Source organism: Stigmatopora argus, chromosome 17, assembly GCF_051989625.1.
Source record: "Stigmatopora argus isolate UIUO_Sarg chromosome 17, RoL_Sarg_1.0, whole genome shotgun sequence".
Taxonomy (NCBI): Eukaryota; Metazoa; Chordata; class Actinopteri; order Syngnathiformes; family Syngnathidae; genus Stigmatopora; species Stigmatopora argus.
In genome coordinates, this window is record NC_135403.1 from 7,248,498 (window position 1) to 7,266,045 (window position 17,548).

A 17,548-nucleotide genomic window follows, 5' to 3' on the forward strand; every position below is an offset into this window, starting at 1 on the left:
TGACAAGCTTTATAAGGATTAAGAAGTGTATAATGTAATATGTGTCACCATTTTCATTTGGCGTGTTACCCTAATATCTTTTTTTTCATAGGAGTTATAAATAATTAGGTACAGCTACATGAATATTTCTGTTATATTGCAAGACAGGAATATGTACAATATCTATAAATAGAAGGATATGGTGGTAGACCGGTGTAAAAATCTAAGATTTAATGAATTCAACCAGAACATGAGATTAAAAAGTAAAGAGGAAAAAAAAATCTCGCCTTTTGGCTGAGAGCAGGAAAGGGATTTGTTGAGGTGTCGTGCGTCCTGTCATCTACTCTGCTGATAAAATCTTCATATCACTTGTCGCTTTGCTCGCTATATCTCCAAGCAGCTCGACACCACAGGTTTGTGGTGAATAGTGAGGGACTGCGTGGCGAGTGTGGCTTTTATAAGTTCGATGTTCGGGGCATTGTCACTTATCGTGTGAATTTATTTGTACATAAATCAGTTACCTTGATTGGATCTCATGATATATTTAATCACAGTGTTGGGTTTATTATGGAATGTTCTATATGTGTTGTAAGCATTTTTAATAAGTAATAAGGCTATAAATAAATTCATGGGACCATGGACATTTTTTCCTCCCCATCGTCTCCTCAAGGCCCCACAGCTCGAGGACACATTGTTTTCGGACGCTTTTCGGCAAAACACAACGGGACTGTTTTGACGGGACTCCAGCAGCAGATGGCGATAATCGCATTATTGTTTGAAAATACGGCTGCTTTGTTTACATTATAATACTGCTTTGTTTACCGTATAATGAAAATATTATGCCTTGTTCAACTTTTATGCTTACTTCGGCAATTCTCACACAGTTGTTTTTCTAACCATCTAGGGTGTTATTGTACTGATAACATAACATGTTTTTCGCGATTAAATACAATGATTCAGTTACTGCAATTTAGAATGCCTTGTGGACTAAGACGACGTCACAAGGTACCTCCTTGCAAGTGTAACCAGTTATGTTGAAAGATGTTTTCCAATTTTTATTAAATATTACTAATAATGATTTAAAAGGTTTTAATCATTATTCCAACACACAGTTTGCTTAAAAATCGAGATAAGTGGTAGCTCGCTTCATAACGGAAATATACTTCATTCATTTCTAAGGAGAAACATCACTTGCTATCTGTAACATGCAAAGGATCAAATGGGCAAAATAACATTGAAAGATAAAAAGGTATAGCTAGAAGTATGGCTTACAAATGTAGACAGATTTGAATTAAATTCTGAAAGTGTCTAATTTGTTCGCAAATGCCATCCTCATGTGTTTTATCCCTTATAAGAAAAAAGGCACATGTGTGGGGTTTATTAGTATATTCAATGGAATACATTTGGGTTAATATTCACTGAGGGGATGATTTGGAATTCAACCAGTCTTGAATATTCAAAGAACAATCTGGTAATGAAAGGACCCCTATCAATCTTAGTTGTTACATCATTTCCATTGCAAACAAGCACAGCTTGTTGGTTAGGATGAGGAATTCTCTCTCTTAATTATAGTAAACAAAACCTATTATGTGCAGGAACGCTGCAAAGTACAGTATTCCAAAGCTAGTATTTTGGTTTTGCTTCAAAACAGGTGAAATAAGGTGTTTCAAGTTTTTTTTTGTGCCATCCATTAGGATCAACAGGTCACGTTGATTTTGTGGTAACCTTCAACCAAACAGGATGCAACCAGGAGGCAAACCATCTATTGTTTGGGGTTTGAATATTAAAAATACAGTACAATGGCTTTAAGCTGGATTGTGTAAAGAAATGAGCAACTCAGCAAACAGAGACTAAGCAGTAAAAATCCTTCGTCGTTCATCCCGCCATTGGTATGTGCAAATGGTAAGCAGGAGAGAGTCAAATAGACCAGGATTTAAAGAGAAGATGGAATCCGTGCTCGGAAAAATGCGGCAACATTGTGTGGCATAATGGCCAGACCTCTGCTTGTTATTCATCTGCTAAATTTGCAGGACAGAAAAGCTACATGCCAGATGCCCTTGAAGAAGACATTTTAATTCAGATGCTGAAACAGGGCTCATTTTCCTGAACTAGGATACTAGTATGAAAAAAGATTGCTTTCACGAGCCACATATAGATATATTGTAAGCAAAGAGGGTGAAGTTGGATAGGTGAGGTCAGGGCAAGGATGAGATTGACACAATGATTAAGCAGAAACAAAACTGATGGACAGATTTGCTTCCTTTTCACACAAGAGCAGTTGTAATATCACAACTTGTTCCAAAAACTGAGATACACAATCAGTCATCCAATTCTTTCCAAAAGATCACAAAGAGCCAGACATGATCTGTACTTGGAACACAGTGACCAGAGCATTTCTGGTATACCTGAGAACAACTATTTTACAGGTTGTTACTCTTACTGCCAAAGCAGTCAGGTTACTCAGGGACAGCAAAATAACAATGTTGCTCTCCGCAATGAGCTGATTTCCAATTCTGTAGCTGGATAGAGAAATGAAAACGTTGGTAATGAAGCACTGTGAGAAGTTATGGTTTAAATCCTACTGACAACACCAAAAGAAAAAACAAGGATTTGTGTTACCATTCGCAGATTAAAGAATTATTTCGCTGCTAAACAAACAAACAAAAAAAGAAAGACTCAGTCTCCGTCTGCAGAAGGTCCCCACCTTGTGGACTTCTTGTGTGTGGCTCCATTTTTTTTACCTAGTTCTACAATGTCTTGTGTGTCTTGTGTCTGTCTTGCTACTGCAACCAAGAAATTTCCCGAATACGGAATGAAATAAAGTTCTAAACTAATCTAATGTTTTTGAATAGCATGCAGTCTGAATGTAAGCAGATGGTCTCTATTAGCATGACCAGTTAAAGATTTTCATTTCAACATTTTTGACATTTTCTCACATTATTACTAGTCTATACTGCCGAGTCTAAAATGCAGAGCATAGCATAATGTCAATATAATGGCAGGCAGGTCGTGTGAGATGGAGTGTGTGGGAAAAGATGGACTAAGGAGGGAAGACAAGTGGAATGACTTATTCAATGGGGAACTGGACAGGAAGAAACATGAAATTAGCACAAATAGATTATCTGTCGACTACAGGCTTGCCTAAGAGCAAGCCAAGCACCGTGGAGGGAGGGAAAAAGGCAGATTGACTTCTTGTATGCTCCTCCCTTGAGGGAACGCCATCACTCACCAAACTGCTGATATGTACAACTAACAGCACTCACATGCACTTAACCACAATTAAAATGCACCATTAGAAAGAGGATAGAATAAATACATTGATTTATTTTTTTGCCCCTTTCTTTTATCACTGCTGTCATTTCATCATGGAAAAAGCAGACAATTGCGGTCCATTTCAGTCAGAAGATGACATACAGAAGATGGGGCAAAAGAAAGACTCTATGTATATGTATAGTAATCTTTTCTATGACTGAAAGGCATTATTCAATGGTATTTGGATAAAAAAGACAGGAAAAGGAAGGTGTGTTGTCAGTCAGTCATCCTTATTCATCATTGGATTTGTCTTTTGATTGACATACAGGTGGATCAGTACAGGTTTATCGGATGAATATGTTTGTGCCTTTTAAGCCTATCCTATAGCCTCTTTGGAGTTAAGTAGTATCTGAACCATATCCATCAGGAGATCTTCTTTTTGCATGAGTCACCAAACATGCAAAGTCAACCTTATCTACCCAGCTAAACACTTCCATCTTGCGATTTTGACAACAGTGTGCGAAAAATGTGAGATCTAAGGAAAAAAACCCACCAGAAATTCACCTTTTTACACATTAAAAGCTGGAATGACATTTTTGTGGGCTTTCGTATAGAAAGGTGCCAAGATCAATCTGTTTAGCATAGTGGATCCTTAAAAAAAATCAAAATCAGACCACAAATGTCTTAATCCATCATGGGGCTTTGCGGTCTACCACGACACAAAATAAAACATGTCTCACTTCCCTCAAAGCTAAAAGGGCCTGTGAAATGCCATAATATTGACTGATTCCACCCTTCAAACATTTTTTTCCCCCAAAAGAAAATAAAACTTTTACAGAAAATCTTTGAAAAACATACTTACCTGTGCCATTCCATCTGTGATACTACATCAGAGATAGGTTTTTCTTTTTTGGGGCCACGCTTAAATCAGCTATTCCATTACATTTGACTTTGATGTGTCAGGTGAAAGGCTAGTGGCCCTCTCTGAGACTACACATAAGCTGGAGAAAATGAAATGCAACCCCTAAAAGCACCGAGAAACAAAACAACTTCACACTCCTGCTTACGCCTTCCATAAAATATTGGGGTAAAAATTGGTGGGATGGCCCCAAACTTTGCAAAGTCATTACTGCCCATGAAAGACGTGAAAAGATGTAAAAGTGCTTTGATTGAAATCTGCTCAAACATCCCATCGACTGTTGTCAGTATTGTTTTTTTTTCATGGCTCAATGATTGTTGTTTATCCCTGGAGTGGAGGTTGAGGAATGGAAAGGGTCTGCAACCTAGTGTATAATTCAAGACAGGGAAGCACAGTCCCCGCTGAGACATGTCCTCTGCCCAGAAGAAATAGAGCGAAACATGGGTATGAGGGGTTACAGAAAGGGAGGAATCCTTTGGTGGGCTCTTCTACCTTAATTATACTGTATTGATCACAGACGAGATGGAAGAGATGGGTCAGTTAGTGAAATTGCAGGCTGCCGTTAATGTAAAGATGTAGGAAAAGAGGGGCTTTGCAATTATCTTAAAGTTATACAGTAGATAATTAGAAAATCTTCTGAACCTTTCACGCTTTCTTTTGCCATACTCCGTTTAGCACAGCTGATAAAAAAATGACAAGGGTGTCTAATTCATTAAAGTCCTGGGTGGCTTGCATTGTTCACATCTATGACACCGTTACATGCTTTGCTGGATTTTGAAATTCTTTGCATTGATTTCTCTCCATCCCGAGGCTTCTAGTATGGTTCCCTTCGGTAATAAAGCCTTCTAGGTGGCTCATCATGCATGACACCACTGCCTTTTACATCTACTTTTCTGTGGAGGGGCATGCTTTTGAAAAGTTGGACTTTGTTCGATATCTTTGCTTGGTTGACCTACTTGAGGAAAGAACTGAGGATTTGGCCTTTGTTTTTCACACTCCTGTGTCAAGAGCAGAAAATCTGGCGGCTCTTCTACGGAAATTCTCCCTCCATGGCACTTCTCTTTCCTTACCCAGGCAGATGGCAAATGTGCAAGATTCAACCTCAGTGCCCCAGCAAAAATTCCTCCCACCGAGTCTCACAGAACCGTATCCCAAGGGGTTAAGGAGCTTATGTCTCATGTACGACGCATGGAGAAAAGAGCTGAGCGGTGATTTAGCAAGGGAGGGCAAAAAGAATGAGTGAAACCTTCCAGTATAAAGTGTATCTCATTATGGTTGAACTGTGTGTTACCTTTCAAACTAGTGCCATTTGTTTGTTTCTCAGGCAAACATCACTTTCACGGTGGTTAGCTAGTTCCTCTGGCCTGATGATGATATGCCTAGGTCTGCTTTGTGTAGTTAGATAAGTTCCTCACATGAAAGGTTAAATCCCATTGAATTTGTGTGACTGATTCGTGTTTTTAGTCATTTTTGCCCAAATAGGAAACCGTACAAAGCATTTGCAACCACTAGCAGCTAATGGGCTGCCTTTTCATAATTCTGCAAGGCTTTTTTCTGTTCAAAGGCCTTTTCACACCAGCAAAAGCAGTGCATAGCGCACTATCGGCCAACCAATTCATTGTAAATGTGGTGAGGGGGCGGTGTCCGTGCAGAGGAGGTAGTATCGGAGTTTTCAATGCAAGTCTTTGACCTTAGAATCAACACATTTTTATCATTTGCGAGCGAGCGATTTCTATAGGGTTATTACTTCTTTTTAGTTCTGTGTTGGTATGCACCTACACAATGTAAGATGACCAACATCGTACAAAGACCAGAATTGTTAACAGTTAAATTCCTAATACCTTTGGTACACTTGATTGGTTTCCTAATGTTCAGTGTGTTTCCATTTTTTGTAATTATGTTAAATTCATCTTTAGCCACACTGTGCCAGAATGAAACATTCATACCAACATACTGTAACAGTAGATTTGGATTGTTGTGATATTTCATACTAAATATTTGTCCTGCAAGCCTCGTAGGTGTGAAGAGGCAAACAAGCGTGTGAATTTTTATTCCTACACAGCATCTACCATATTCTATGAAATTGAAAAACCAGTGTCTTTACCGGAAGTAAACACACTCATCCTCAAAATGTGGGGACACTCTTTAACTGTTAGAGTTATTGTTTACTGCCATCTATTTTTGCAGTACATATCAATAGCGGTCCCCAACTCCCGGTTCACGAGCCACCTGGTGCCGGTCCGTGAGAGAAATAAATATTAACGTTTTCAATCTCACCCTCCTACTTGAAATGAGAAAAATGGTTCTAATAATAAATAATTGCTATTATGCTCTGATTCTCAAGTTAAAACTGAAATTGATCCTGGTAGAGAACTGTATTCTGTAATTTGTAGTCGCAATCAACTTTGAATTGATAAACAGCAATGCCGTTCCTAACCCCAGTACTTCTCTTTCTAAGCATTTGCTTACGGAAATATGCAAAAGCACAAAGCTCTTACCTGCCCTGGACTTTGATGTCCGAAATGGCGTAAAAGTATCTGGAGAGGTTGTTTTCATCCACCATTGTAGCTCCAGTGGCAGGACGGAGGAGTCGGATTCTCAGGTCTGTGATGGTGAAAAAGTCTCTCAGGTTCTTAGTGGTGTCCAATTGTCCGTAAAGTGAAGCCATGTTGTGAAGTCGAGGCCCAGCAAATAGTGCAAAGCGGTCCTTAATCTCAAAGCGTACTGTTTTATCATACTTCCACACATAACCTCTGGAGTATTCCTCAGTGCAGATTATGTCCAGCAGAGTATGCTGGGTCAGATCCTGCACAGTCTTGGGCTCCATGGTAAAGGCATCCAGACAGTCGGTAGCGTAGAACTGATATGGCTGCCAAGTACGTCCATAGTCTAGCGACTTTTCCAGAACCATTTGTTCTGGCCGGCCGGATTCAAAGGTGACGACGATATCATCTGTCAGCTCAATGGTCTTGTTCCAAGACAGCGTGATGTTGACCAGGAGGGCCTTTGGGTACCTTTTCCAGGATGTCGACTGCCAGAAGGTTGTCGGATTGCGCCCCTCGATGTCAAACATGAGTTGTGGAGGGTGAGCCAGTTCCTCTGTGCTAGCGTCACATTCGTTATTACACATGTAGGGGTTTTCCTATAGAGAAAGAACCAAAATGATCATAAGTTAATTGGAAAATATAATGATTAAGGCAGGGTTTCATTGGCAGCTGGTCATTATACATCTTCAGAATGCCATGTCAATGTGTAATAAAAAATATATTATGATAGTGAAATGTTTAAATCATTTCAAATTACTACTCTTTGTATATGTTTTTTTGTTTATGAACAGTGTGTATAGTGTACAATTATTTCTGATTAATGTATTAATTAATCATCATTGTCTCTTTTTATGATACATTTACAATTTGGGGTGCAAAAATGTTTTCCCTTTGACTTTTTTGACAGCCTTTACAGTTATAAGGAATCAACATTTGGAATTTAAGCACAAAATGTTTGATCCTATCTTTCCTTTCATGAAAATTCACCAACAGACACGTTAGAATAGTAAAGTATAGGGTTGACAGTTATTGCATTTCGATGTAGAATTTTGGACAATTTCTTTTTTTACCAATATAGAATAAATATTTTTAAAAAAGCAATGCAAAAATACTGGCATTTATCTCATCAAGCTTCCACTTAAAGAGGTCTTTCAAAAACATGTGTACGATTTACTGCACCGCATGTGATTACAAGGCTCCCTGGGGCTTTATTTTTTTGCCCGAGGCACTCTGCTTGGAGGTCCTTTCAAGTGCTACAAGCTCAAATTTATCAGTAAAAGATAATCCACTACTTGATTAGCTTGAAGATGGCACACAGCATGAGTGCGGGAGTGATTATGATGTAGTGAAAAACATGTAAGAAGGAATCCTTACATGGGAGGTGATGCAATGAGGCAAAGATAAAGTAAGTTGAGTGAGAATGGACTATTGGACTAAGAAACTTTGCCATTTTTTCTTTCGTCCTTCATGGGAAGGTGACAATTAAATAGCAACTGTTTGAGGGTTCCATTAATAATATCCTGCTTCCCCACGGGGATCTTCCTGTTCTGGGGAGACTTAACTGTAAGGTGGTAGACGGCTGAACGGTCTATTCTACCCAGGATTCTTAACACCATTTTATTATGGCACATTGAGGCGTAGCATTATCTGCAGCACCTGGTGCTCTGTATGTTTTTGAACTCCCCATAAAAAAATATATATATTAAATTAACATGTTACATTGTTGGAGAACCAATACCACGTGCACAAGATTTTTTTTTTTTTACAAAAATTCCCTTTTGGTGAAAAACATCATGAATATATTGATTTTAGCTGTAATTATTTTACCAAGAGTCATACAAATATTGTTATAAACATGTATACACAAGCCCGGGGAAAACCTGCAAACTCCACACAGGAGGACCAACCTGGGTTCAAACCCAGGACCTCAGAACTGTGAGGCTGAGGCGCTAACCACTCAACCACCGGGCCACTCAATAACCTCAACGCCAAGAAAAGGAAAGAGATAAAATTACTTAGTGCATGCCCTCATGAAAATCAATTGCAGACATCTGTGTTTTACTGAATGGGAAGCTGTAAGGGGTTTGTTAAGCAATTAATGGTTTGGCACATGCCGAAATAATTGACCGCAACCTGTGTAATTACTCGAGATGTTTGTATAATTCCCACTGGTGTGATAAGTGGTTGAGAAGTGGGGAAGGTTCAACCTCACGGAAAACTAAGACAGATCTGAGGTTGCTGTAGCACTTAATTTCTTTTTTTTCCTTCTTATTATAACAACCTAGTTTGATCAAATTACAAAATGTGTGTGTGTGTGTTTTGTCGGCAGACTCCTGTTCTGGATTCCTATCACATTGTCCCCATTACTGTCAAACTGTTAACCCAATTTAACAGCCAATGAGAAAGATAAAAATCAACAATGTCGTAAACAGAGGCTCATGAATTTGATTGCAGACTCCATTCGGCTGCACTTCACCGAGCCAGAACTATTTGGAGTGTTTAGGCAGTGGAGAGTGAGATTAACTTTACCTCTTTATGTGAAGTGCTTTTAGACCCATTATGAAGCACTTGTCTCAATGAATTTTGATCTAGAATTTTGGTGTCCCCAGTAAACATTTTGAAAATAAAAGACAAAAAAACTAAAAACAATTGACCTACATATCTGTTTGTTAGGAAATACAATCGTAATGATAGTACAAAATTGCCCAATCGATGCATAATCAGCCAGTTATAAATGAACAGTAGAGTGTTTTGGTAGCTTTTTTAAAAAGAAGAATGTTAATAAATAAACCTAACCGATGCTGGTTGTGATGAGTCAAATCACCTACATCACTCGAAAATCAAAGTCAGTGGTTACAATGTATTTTGTTCATTAGACACTAAGGATCGATTTATATCAAGTTTGGCCGACTGTTTAAAAAAATCAAAACTCTAGAAATGGTTTGAGCATGAAATAACAGAAATATGGACAAATATCTTTGCCTTTTAAACGAAGATGTGATTGCGGTACTGACAACCTTGGCTTGTCTACACTGCAGCCATTGATGGAGGATGGGACTTGAGGGAATATAAATTTACTGCCTGCTGATAAGACATCGAGATGGATGGGCTCCCACTAATCAAATCAATCTGTATGTGTGACAGATGTGTCAGACGTATAGCTCAGACAGCAAATTGAGCCCAGCCTGTAGCATCTATTCTTCTGCTCTACCTTTGTGTCCCTCTTCTAACTTGACTCATCTTCAAACATTATCACAGTACAGTACACAGTAGTTTGTATCTATGGAGTCAATGTATATAAAATTACTTCAAATGTGTTGTTTTCTCCTCAAGAGCATTTTACTGGGGGTCTGAGAATAGGAAATGACTTGAGATGGGATAGGCAGTTTGCTCTCAAACTATGTTGATTTGGGATGATTCTGATGAATAGAAGTTAAATTAAATTCCATATTATGGAACTTTTAGAAATCCCATCATTCAGTGAATTTGTGTATTGTCTAACCAAACCAAGTCAGTCCAATGAAGTCTGGATTAATATTTGCCAATGGGAGAGCCTATGGATTGATTGATCTGATCGACCAACACTAGCTAAAGTAAGATACAGAATCACACTAATACAAAAGACGTATGTTTCTAGCTTCTAGCCAAAATAAAAAAAATGTAAAGGCATTTCCAACATGCAATTGAAAATCTCCTTAATATTGCACATTTGCATAACTAGTGTGTTCCTTCATAATGGAATATTGGTCCATGGAACTATACCAAATGTATGCAACTGTTAGACTTTTCTATTGCAGTGTAAATAAATAGCTGGAATGTGCAATGTCTATGTTTTGTTGTGAGAATCTTAGAATTTCTGTCCTGTTAACGAAGCCTTTTGTTCCTTAATAAAGTCTTTATAGCGACTCGTGAAGCTGAGCCATCTCAATTTGAGATTTCTCCCTCTTTTCATTTGCCCATGAGACCATCCAACATCGCATCCCAGCCCCCATCTTCCTCGCCTCCTCTCCCATGGTGATGGGTGTCGCAGACAGAAAGAGGGGCTTAACCTGGACGTGGAATGAATATTGGATGCCAGTGTGACAGATTACAGTGGTAATAGACACCCAGACCAAATCCTCACAAGGATTACAATCATATTTTCAAATGGTTCAGGGTCAGCCAGAGGTCACCCAAGCTGGACCATGGTCAACAAGGTGATAGTAGGACCACACACCTAAAAACACCCCTCAACTTCTGCCAAGTATTTATTTTTCAAATGCTTTTATGTCTGTTGGCATATCTCCGACAGCAATAGAGGACCGATTCAAATCTTTAAAATGGCTGTGATAGTTTTCCTACACACGAGCCAAGAGTATCCTGTAAAACAAGAGCTCTGCCGCTACCACACGTTTTGTTTTGTGGCCCCGCTGGGAGTGATCCAAAGCATGTCAACTACTCTGGTTAACCACTTTGAACAGCAGTCTGTGACAGTCTCATCGAAAGAGGGCATCCTTATGAGGTAGGACAATGTTTCCATGTTCTAATGATGCATCTCCATCTTTTAGTGCCAGTTAATTTGGGAGATCCACAAAGCTTAAACACAATAGAATAAAGAGCCTTCAGCACCCACTCGGATATAAAAGAAGTTTTACATTCCATTAACTTTTATACGGGGTGGCACTATCCTTTGGTTTGAATGGCAGGATGATGGCCCTGTGCTTGAGATTTTAAGTGTAAAGTCACAGTTGGGTGATAAGTACTCCTCTAACATGGAGAGTTCATGGCTTTGGCAGCTCAGCATAAGTGTAAGAACACCAGGCTGCTAAAATAGTTTATTATGTGGTCAAAACTCCCGAAACTTTGGTTGAGAGCCCTGAACTCAACCCCATTAAAATACGTGCCCTTCTGGATAAATGAACAAAAGAGATCTCTGACAGAGTGAACACATGGAAAATCTCTCCAACTATAGGGGACAGCAATTTAACCTTTTTGAATGGAAGGCTTCACACATGAATGACTGTCAATACGTACAGTTTGGCTAATAAATTGGCTTTCACGGGCAGAACTCTTGAAATGTTGGCATTATTTTTCCGACTAATGACTGCACAGGCTCATGATTTAATGTCTTGCTATGCTTTGAGAAATGATGCTTTTCCGAAATGACCTCTAGTTTCATTTTAATTATATAAAAAATGAAATAAATGGGTTTTGAACGATCTGGTAGAAACTCTACAACGTAGCAGCACAAATTTGTTCCGTTCTGTCCATGTGCGGTCGATTGGTCGTCGGGCTTTTGGTCGCCGTTTTTTTGGTCGCCGGTCTTTTGGTCGCGGTCTTTTGGTCGCTGGTCTTTTGGTCGCGGTCTTTTGGTCGCCCCGACCGCGACAACGGGCGACCAAAAGACCGGCGACCAAAAGACCGACGACCAAAAGACCGGCGACAAAACAAGGTAAAACAACACGGTCTACGCATTAATAAAAGCCAACAATGGCCATGAACAGTTTAACTGAGCCGACGTATGAGTGTATAAGAGTTTGTAAGTACATGCATTGTCCCTTTAAGAAGCGACGTCAGTCAGGGTCTTAACAAGTTCTCCAACTAAAAACAATAAAAGTCCGGGAAATTTGGAGCTTTTCTTTAGCCTAATAATGAATAGGGCATTAAGTATGACTAAATAGTAATTCACAGTTTGTATTTAGGGAATTTGAGCAACGATTTAAATGGTAATTATCACTTACCTTCCGGGTGACCAAAAGACCGGCGACCAAAAGATCGGCGACCAAAAGACCGGCGACCAATCGACCATGTACCATTCTGTCATTTACCAAAACCAGTGTTTCATCAATAGGAAGGGTACTTTTTCATATACAAAGCTTAATTTAAGAAGTATAAAAGAGAAAATTGTTCAGATTTAAACTTTTCACTGCCCGTATAGTCATTGTCATCTGAAACGGCTTTAAAAATGGGTGTGGTAACAAAATAGAACCGCTAGATAGCTATCTCTGTAAAGTTCTTACCATAACTATTTAATAGATTTAATAGTCCTTTGCGGATTGTTTTCTAAAACAATAGACTCCCGGACAAGACAGAAAGCTGATATAAAAATCAAGCGATATATCATAAACAAAGGACGGGTTATCAATGAGTCTGACATCATGTTTGCTTCATATTGCAAATGAAGTCCAAGTATTATTATCCCAATATAAGAAGAAGAATGGTGAAGCTTAAAAGTTACTCTCTTGTTGTTTAGAGATGTAATCCTTTCATTATTTTGTTCCCTGGAGTAAGCTAACGATTGGCTTGATCTATGTTTGTAGAGACCAGGTTTAGGAAGTTGAAACAACCAAGCTCATCTTACTCCTCATTAGTGGGTATCCATGAAGGTGTGAGCAGGGCGGAATGGTGTTTTCGGCAACCATATCAACGCTATAAATGCAAAACCTTTTAATAAGCTGAAATGCCTCTGCTGCATCAGGAGGGGCATCCCGTGGAGGGGAGCACAAAATGCCAAAAACATCCAATCAGTCGTCATTTTCCGCATTCACACATTTCAGATATTTTTCACACTGCCCCTGCAGAACCGTTCTGTTTATTTAAGTCTTCATTTTTAAGAGATGATTAAAATCAATATTGTGGTTAGGCCTAGCATTCCCTCTGTGGGTATTTAACTGTGCAGAGCGTAGTTGTAATTCAGCTCCAGGGCCCTCCGTCAGATCACTGAAGGTCTATTTAGTCATTCTAAAAGGAGACTTTCTTCTTTTTGTCTTTATTTCTCTTCTTAGTGCGTCTCTTTCCCTGCATGCCTTTCATTTTTACCACGTCTCTGAATCAGAGATGATTGACAGATGACTCTAGGGATAAGCTTGGGCTTTTTACTTTATAGAGCTTGGAGGATCATGACACTTGGCCACACTCATTCCCAAGATGTCCTAACGCACACTCCTGCAGAAACAAACTCCTTTTAAAAGCAAGGCACACCCTTAATATAAAGAACACAGACATGCACATTTAACTATTTGGATTGTATGTTTTCCCTTTAAATTAGGGAGTTTTTGAAGAGTAATTGAATGTTGTTGTTTTTATGCAAGATAGTTTTTAATATTTTCTGCTAACTTGTGCAGAAAAATCTCATGTTCTTTGGGTTTTTCTTTCATTTTCATATTCCAACACATCTCCCAATAAACCTAGTTTTTCTATTGAGTCATTTTTTCACATTTTATTGATCCATGTTACATGAATGATTGTATTTTTTTTTTTACAATTTCTACAGTTATGGAACTGCGTGAGTCATGATAGTTTTGAATACTATTTACTCAAGATTCTATTATTCAAGTTGTGTGTAAATATCTGTTAGTGTAGGAGTGTAGTGGGAGGTACTCGGACGTTTGGTCGCCGGACGTTTGGTCACCCGGACGTTTGGTCGCCTAGACGTTTGGTCGCCGGACGTTTGACAACATGACAGAGTTTACTGTTGAAACCAGCTCTCAAAATTATATTCATGAGAGAGAGTTTAATATCTAAATATCTACTGTTGAAACCAGCTCTCAAAATTATATTCACCCGGGCGACCAAACGTCCGGCGACCAAATGTCCGGCGACCAAACATCCAGGCGACCAAACGTCCGGCGACCAAACGTTCGGCAACCAAACGTCCGGTCACGGTAGTGGGACATTAAAGCAGCAATGTTGGATTTGCACTTCAATTATTCATCAATATATTTTATATTTTAAAAGACATTCTTTGGAAACACCTCTAAAATGGGCAGTAATGCTAATGACAGGATTTTACCACTGTAAAAGTTGATACTAAGCCCGTTTTAGTTATTGTTTTGATTCTGTGTTTACAATAGATGTGTTGCCCGCCACCATTAGCCAATTACAAGACCAGTTATCTGCCTTGCTACAGTTCTGTACTCTATGTAAACGAAGATTGCTAAACTTTTACAGTCAGAATTAAATGTATTGTCTACCAATAGAGCAAAAAAAGTTCTGACTATCAAAGGAGTTATGACAAATTCCCAAAACAAAATATGCATATGCCTTCGATTAATGGAGACAATTGTTGCACAACAGCTTCCTCACAATATTTAGTTGCAGTACCATTTTTGACCTTACATATTGCTCTTTTAAATTTGATTGGTAGGGTTTTAAAACACAAACACACGCACACATCCCTCATTAGCCAGAAGCTCCAGAAATAATAAGAAAAAAGGCCCCCAAAAAAGTAGTGCAACCGCCACTGATTAATTACGAGTGGATCCACTTGCATTCCCAACAATGACTGCAATCATCCGCTGCTATTATAGTTCGCAATTCTCCAAAGGTACTCAAGGGTTCTCTACCAGTTGATTGTGACTGAGTAAGTAATGATTAGTCTGATACCTAAAAGAAGATAAGAGGGAGACTGTGTTTTTTTTGTAGCTGAAAAGTAAGTTTTACAGGACCGCAGGGAAAAGTCCACCAACAAACTCCAGTTTTCTTAAATTAAAGATACTACATTCAGCACTTTGTTAGTGATGAATTAACCTATGAGATACAAATTAATGAGCCCACATAGAGCAGTGTGTGTGTTTGTGTGTGCGTGACGAGGGCTTGCTTGTTTGTAGAATTCCATGTGTACATTTCTGTTGCCAAACACAGCAGAAGCACACTGGTTTTAGGCTGCAATCCACTTTAATGAGGGATTAGATGCAGTGGTTGATCTTGTGATCGCTGTGCACACACTCATGCTCATTAGGTAGTTGGGATGGTCTTAACATAGCAGAAATAAAGCGATAATCTGCAAATGGTGCATTTGGAGGAGTCTCACGTGAAATGTTATATGCATTTATTTATTTATTTTAAATGATACAGGGTAGTGATGATGATTCCATTTTATTTTGGCCAAAAACGATTGCAGATACAACGTTGTCATTTACTTCATCCTCTTGCGCATATCTTGCTGATGGCTGCATAATTCAAAACAATGTTGCTCCACTCAGCTGAGGTGAATTTCAAGTGAGGATATCTTTCCATTTATTAAAACAGCCGTCTTTTCCCTTTCCTTTTCTCCTCTAATCCTGCATCCAGTATTCATACCCAAAAGGCATGGCTTTCTTCCCACTGGCTCAATAGACAAATATTCAGTGGCACAGTGAAACGCCTCTCTTTCCGCTCCTTGAGATTTTCTTCTCTCCTTATTTATCTTCTGTAAAATTTGCTTTCATCTGATGCGACAGATTTGTGGAAATCATGGGCAAAGGTGTTACGAATGCTCTGTTAGCGCACCAAACATGGCAGTAGGAGATGCTGTGACAGCTCCTGAATGCATCTCGGGGAATCGCAATGATACAGACCATCTTTGTAGGCTGTTTGACTTTATACCTCGTTTCACTTCCACCTACAAACTACTTGGTTTCATCCTCTCGGTTGGCCTACTTTAGTAGCTGGTTTGGGAAAACTCAGTGGCAGGGAGGTGGTGGCATTAAAAGGCAAGAGTAGCCTGGGAGGAGATGCTGATGGAGAAATATTTCAGTTTGAAATAATGCATTTTAAAAAGTAACCGGTTTACTCTAAATCCGGTCTTTATTCACGATCATGACTCAGGAGCATCATGCTTTTTCTGTACTACTTCCGACCCAACACTATTGACACAAATCAGTGTTTGAATTGGCAATATATGGGAGAAAAATTAGCAGTGTGCTCTTAAGGTGAATTACATAAACTCTTAGGTCAAAAATGTGAAAAGATATGAACAATTTAAAAACAAATATTACACAAATTGAGTGATATGTCATAAACAACGGACTGTACTGAGCTGCCTTCAAAATTTCTTTTTCAGTTTTATGGTCTCTCAAGACTCGCTCAAAGAACGAGCATCTAAAACTGCAGTTTTCCAATGAGAACACAGGAATCACAGTTTGTATGAGTCCAGCGATTTCTTTTTTTTTTTTGATGAGATTAAATTGCCTGGTGTGTCATCAAATTGATTTTTTTTTCCAAACAACGTTTCTCAGAATAGTCTCATCACACAATATTGACAGCCTTCCTTTGATGCATGAATGCTCACTAAACCAAATTACAAGATAATTTCTCTAAACCTACTGAAAACTGAGATTTCCAGTAACGTCCGCTCAACTAAATTGATATATGGAAGTGCAAATCACACACATACAGATATGCATATATATATATATATATATATATATATATATATATATATATATATATATATATATATATATATATATATATATATATATATATATATGTATATGTGTATATGTGTGTATATATATATAAATATGTATGTATTTATATGTATATATATACACATATATAACTATATATAACAGGTATATACCTAAATTAGTAATGTTATACTTTTTTGATGGTTTTAAAATACGCTTTTAAGTCTTATGTGATCAATCACAAATTAGCAACCCTTACTTAAATAGTCTATTTATTTAAAAATATATATATATTTCAGTGACAGAAAAACTACCAATAATCCCAGCAATGAATTCCCTATATGTTGAATCCGGCAAATGAGGACAGTTGATACACTTAATTAATGATTTAAACCAACTCTGCGGACGTTCATTGATAAGCCATTGAAAATGTTGGCTTGTAGTATTATGCTAATCCACCAAATAATGACTAAGCTCGGGAGACTCCAGGGCGCGCACACTGTGTGCATGCAGTCTTGTTTCGCTGGCTTTGCTCAGTGTGGGCATCTGCCTGCACAATCCCTTGGAGGGTGTCTGTTGGCAGCGAGATGGAACAGCCTTGCCAAACCCTCACCCAGGTTTGACTTCTTAGTGGGAGTATGGCAGTTGATCTACCTAAACTAATGCACCTTTTGAATAGCAATATCCCGTTATAGGGATTC

At 38.6% G+C, this 17,548-nt stretch overlaps 1 protein-coding gene across 4 annotated transcripts in view; it reads right to left on the bottom strand.

Annotated features, from left to right (window-relative positions):
- Positions 1–17,548, bottom strand: part of LOC144091682 (netrin-G1-like) — a 170,890-nt gene that overhangs the window by 39,546 nt on the left and 113,796 nt on the right. For all 4 annotated transcript variants that reach the window (XM_077624218.1, XM_077624219.1, XM_077624220.1 and 1 more), the window contains one exon: positions 6,649–7,292. In XM_077624218.1, coding sequence (XP_077480344.1) covers positions 6,649–7,292 — 644 coding nt within the window. The remainder of the gene's footprint in view (positions 1–6,648; positions 7,293–17,548) is intronic.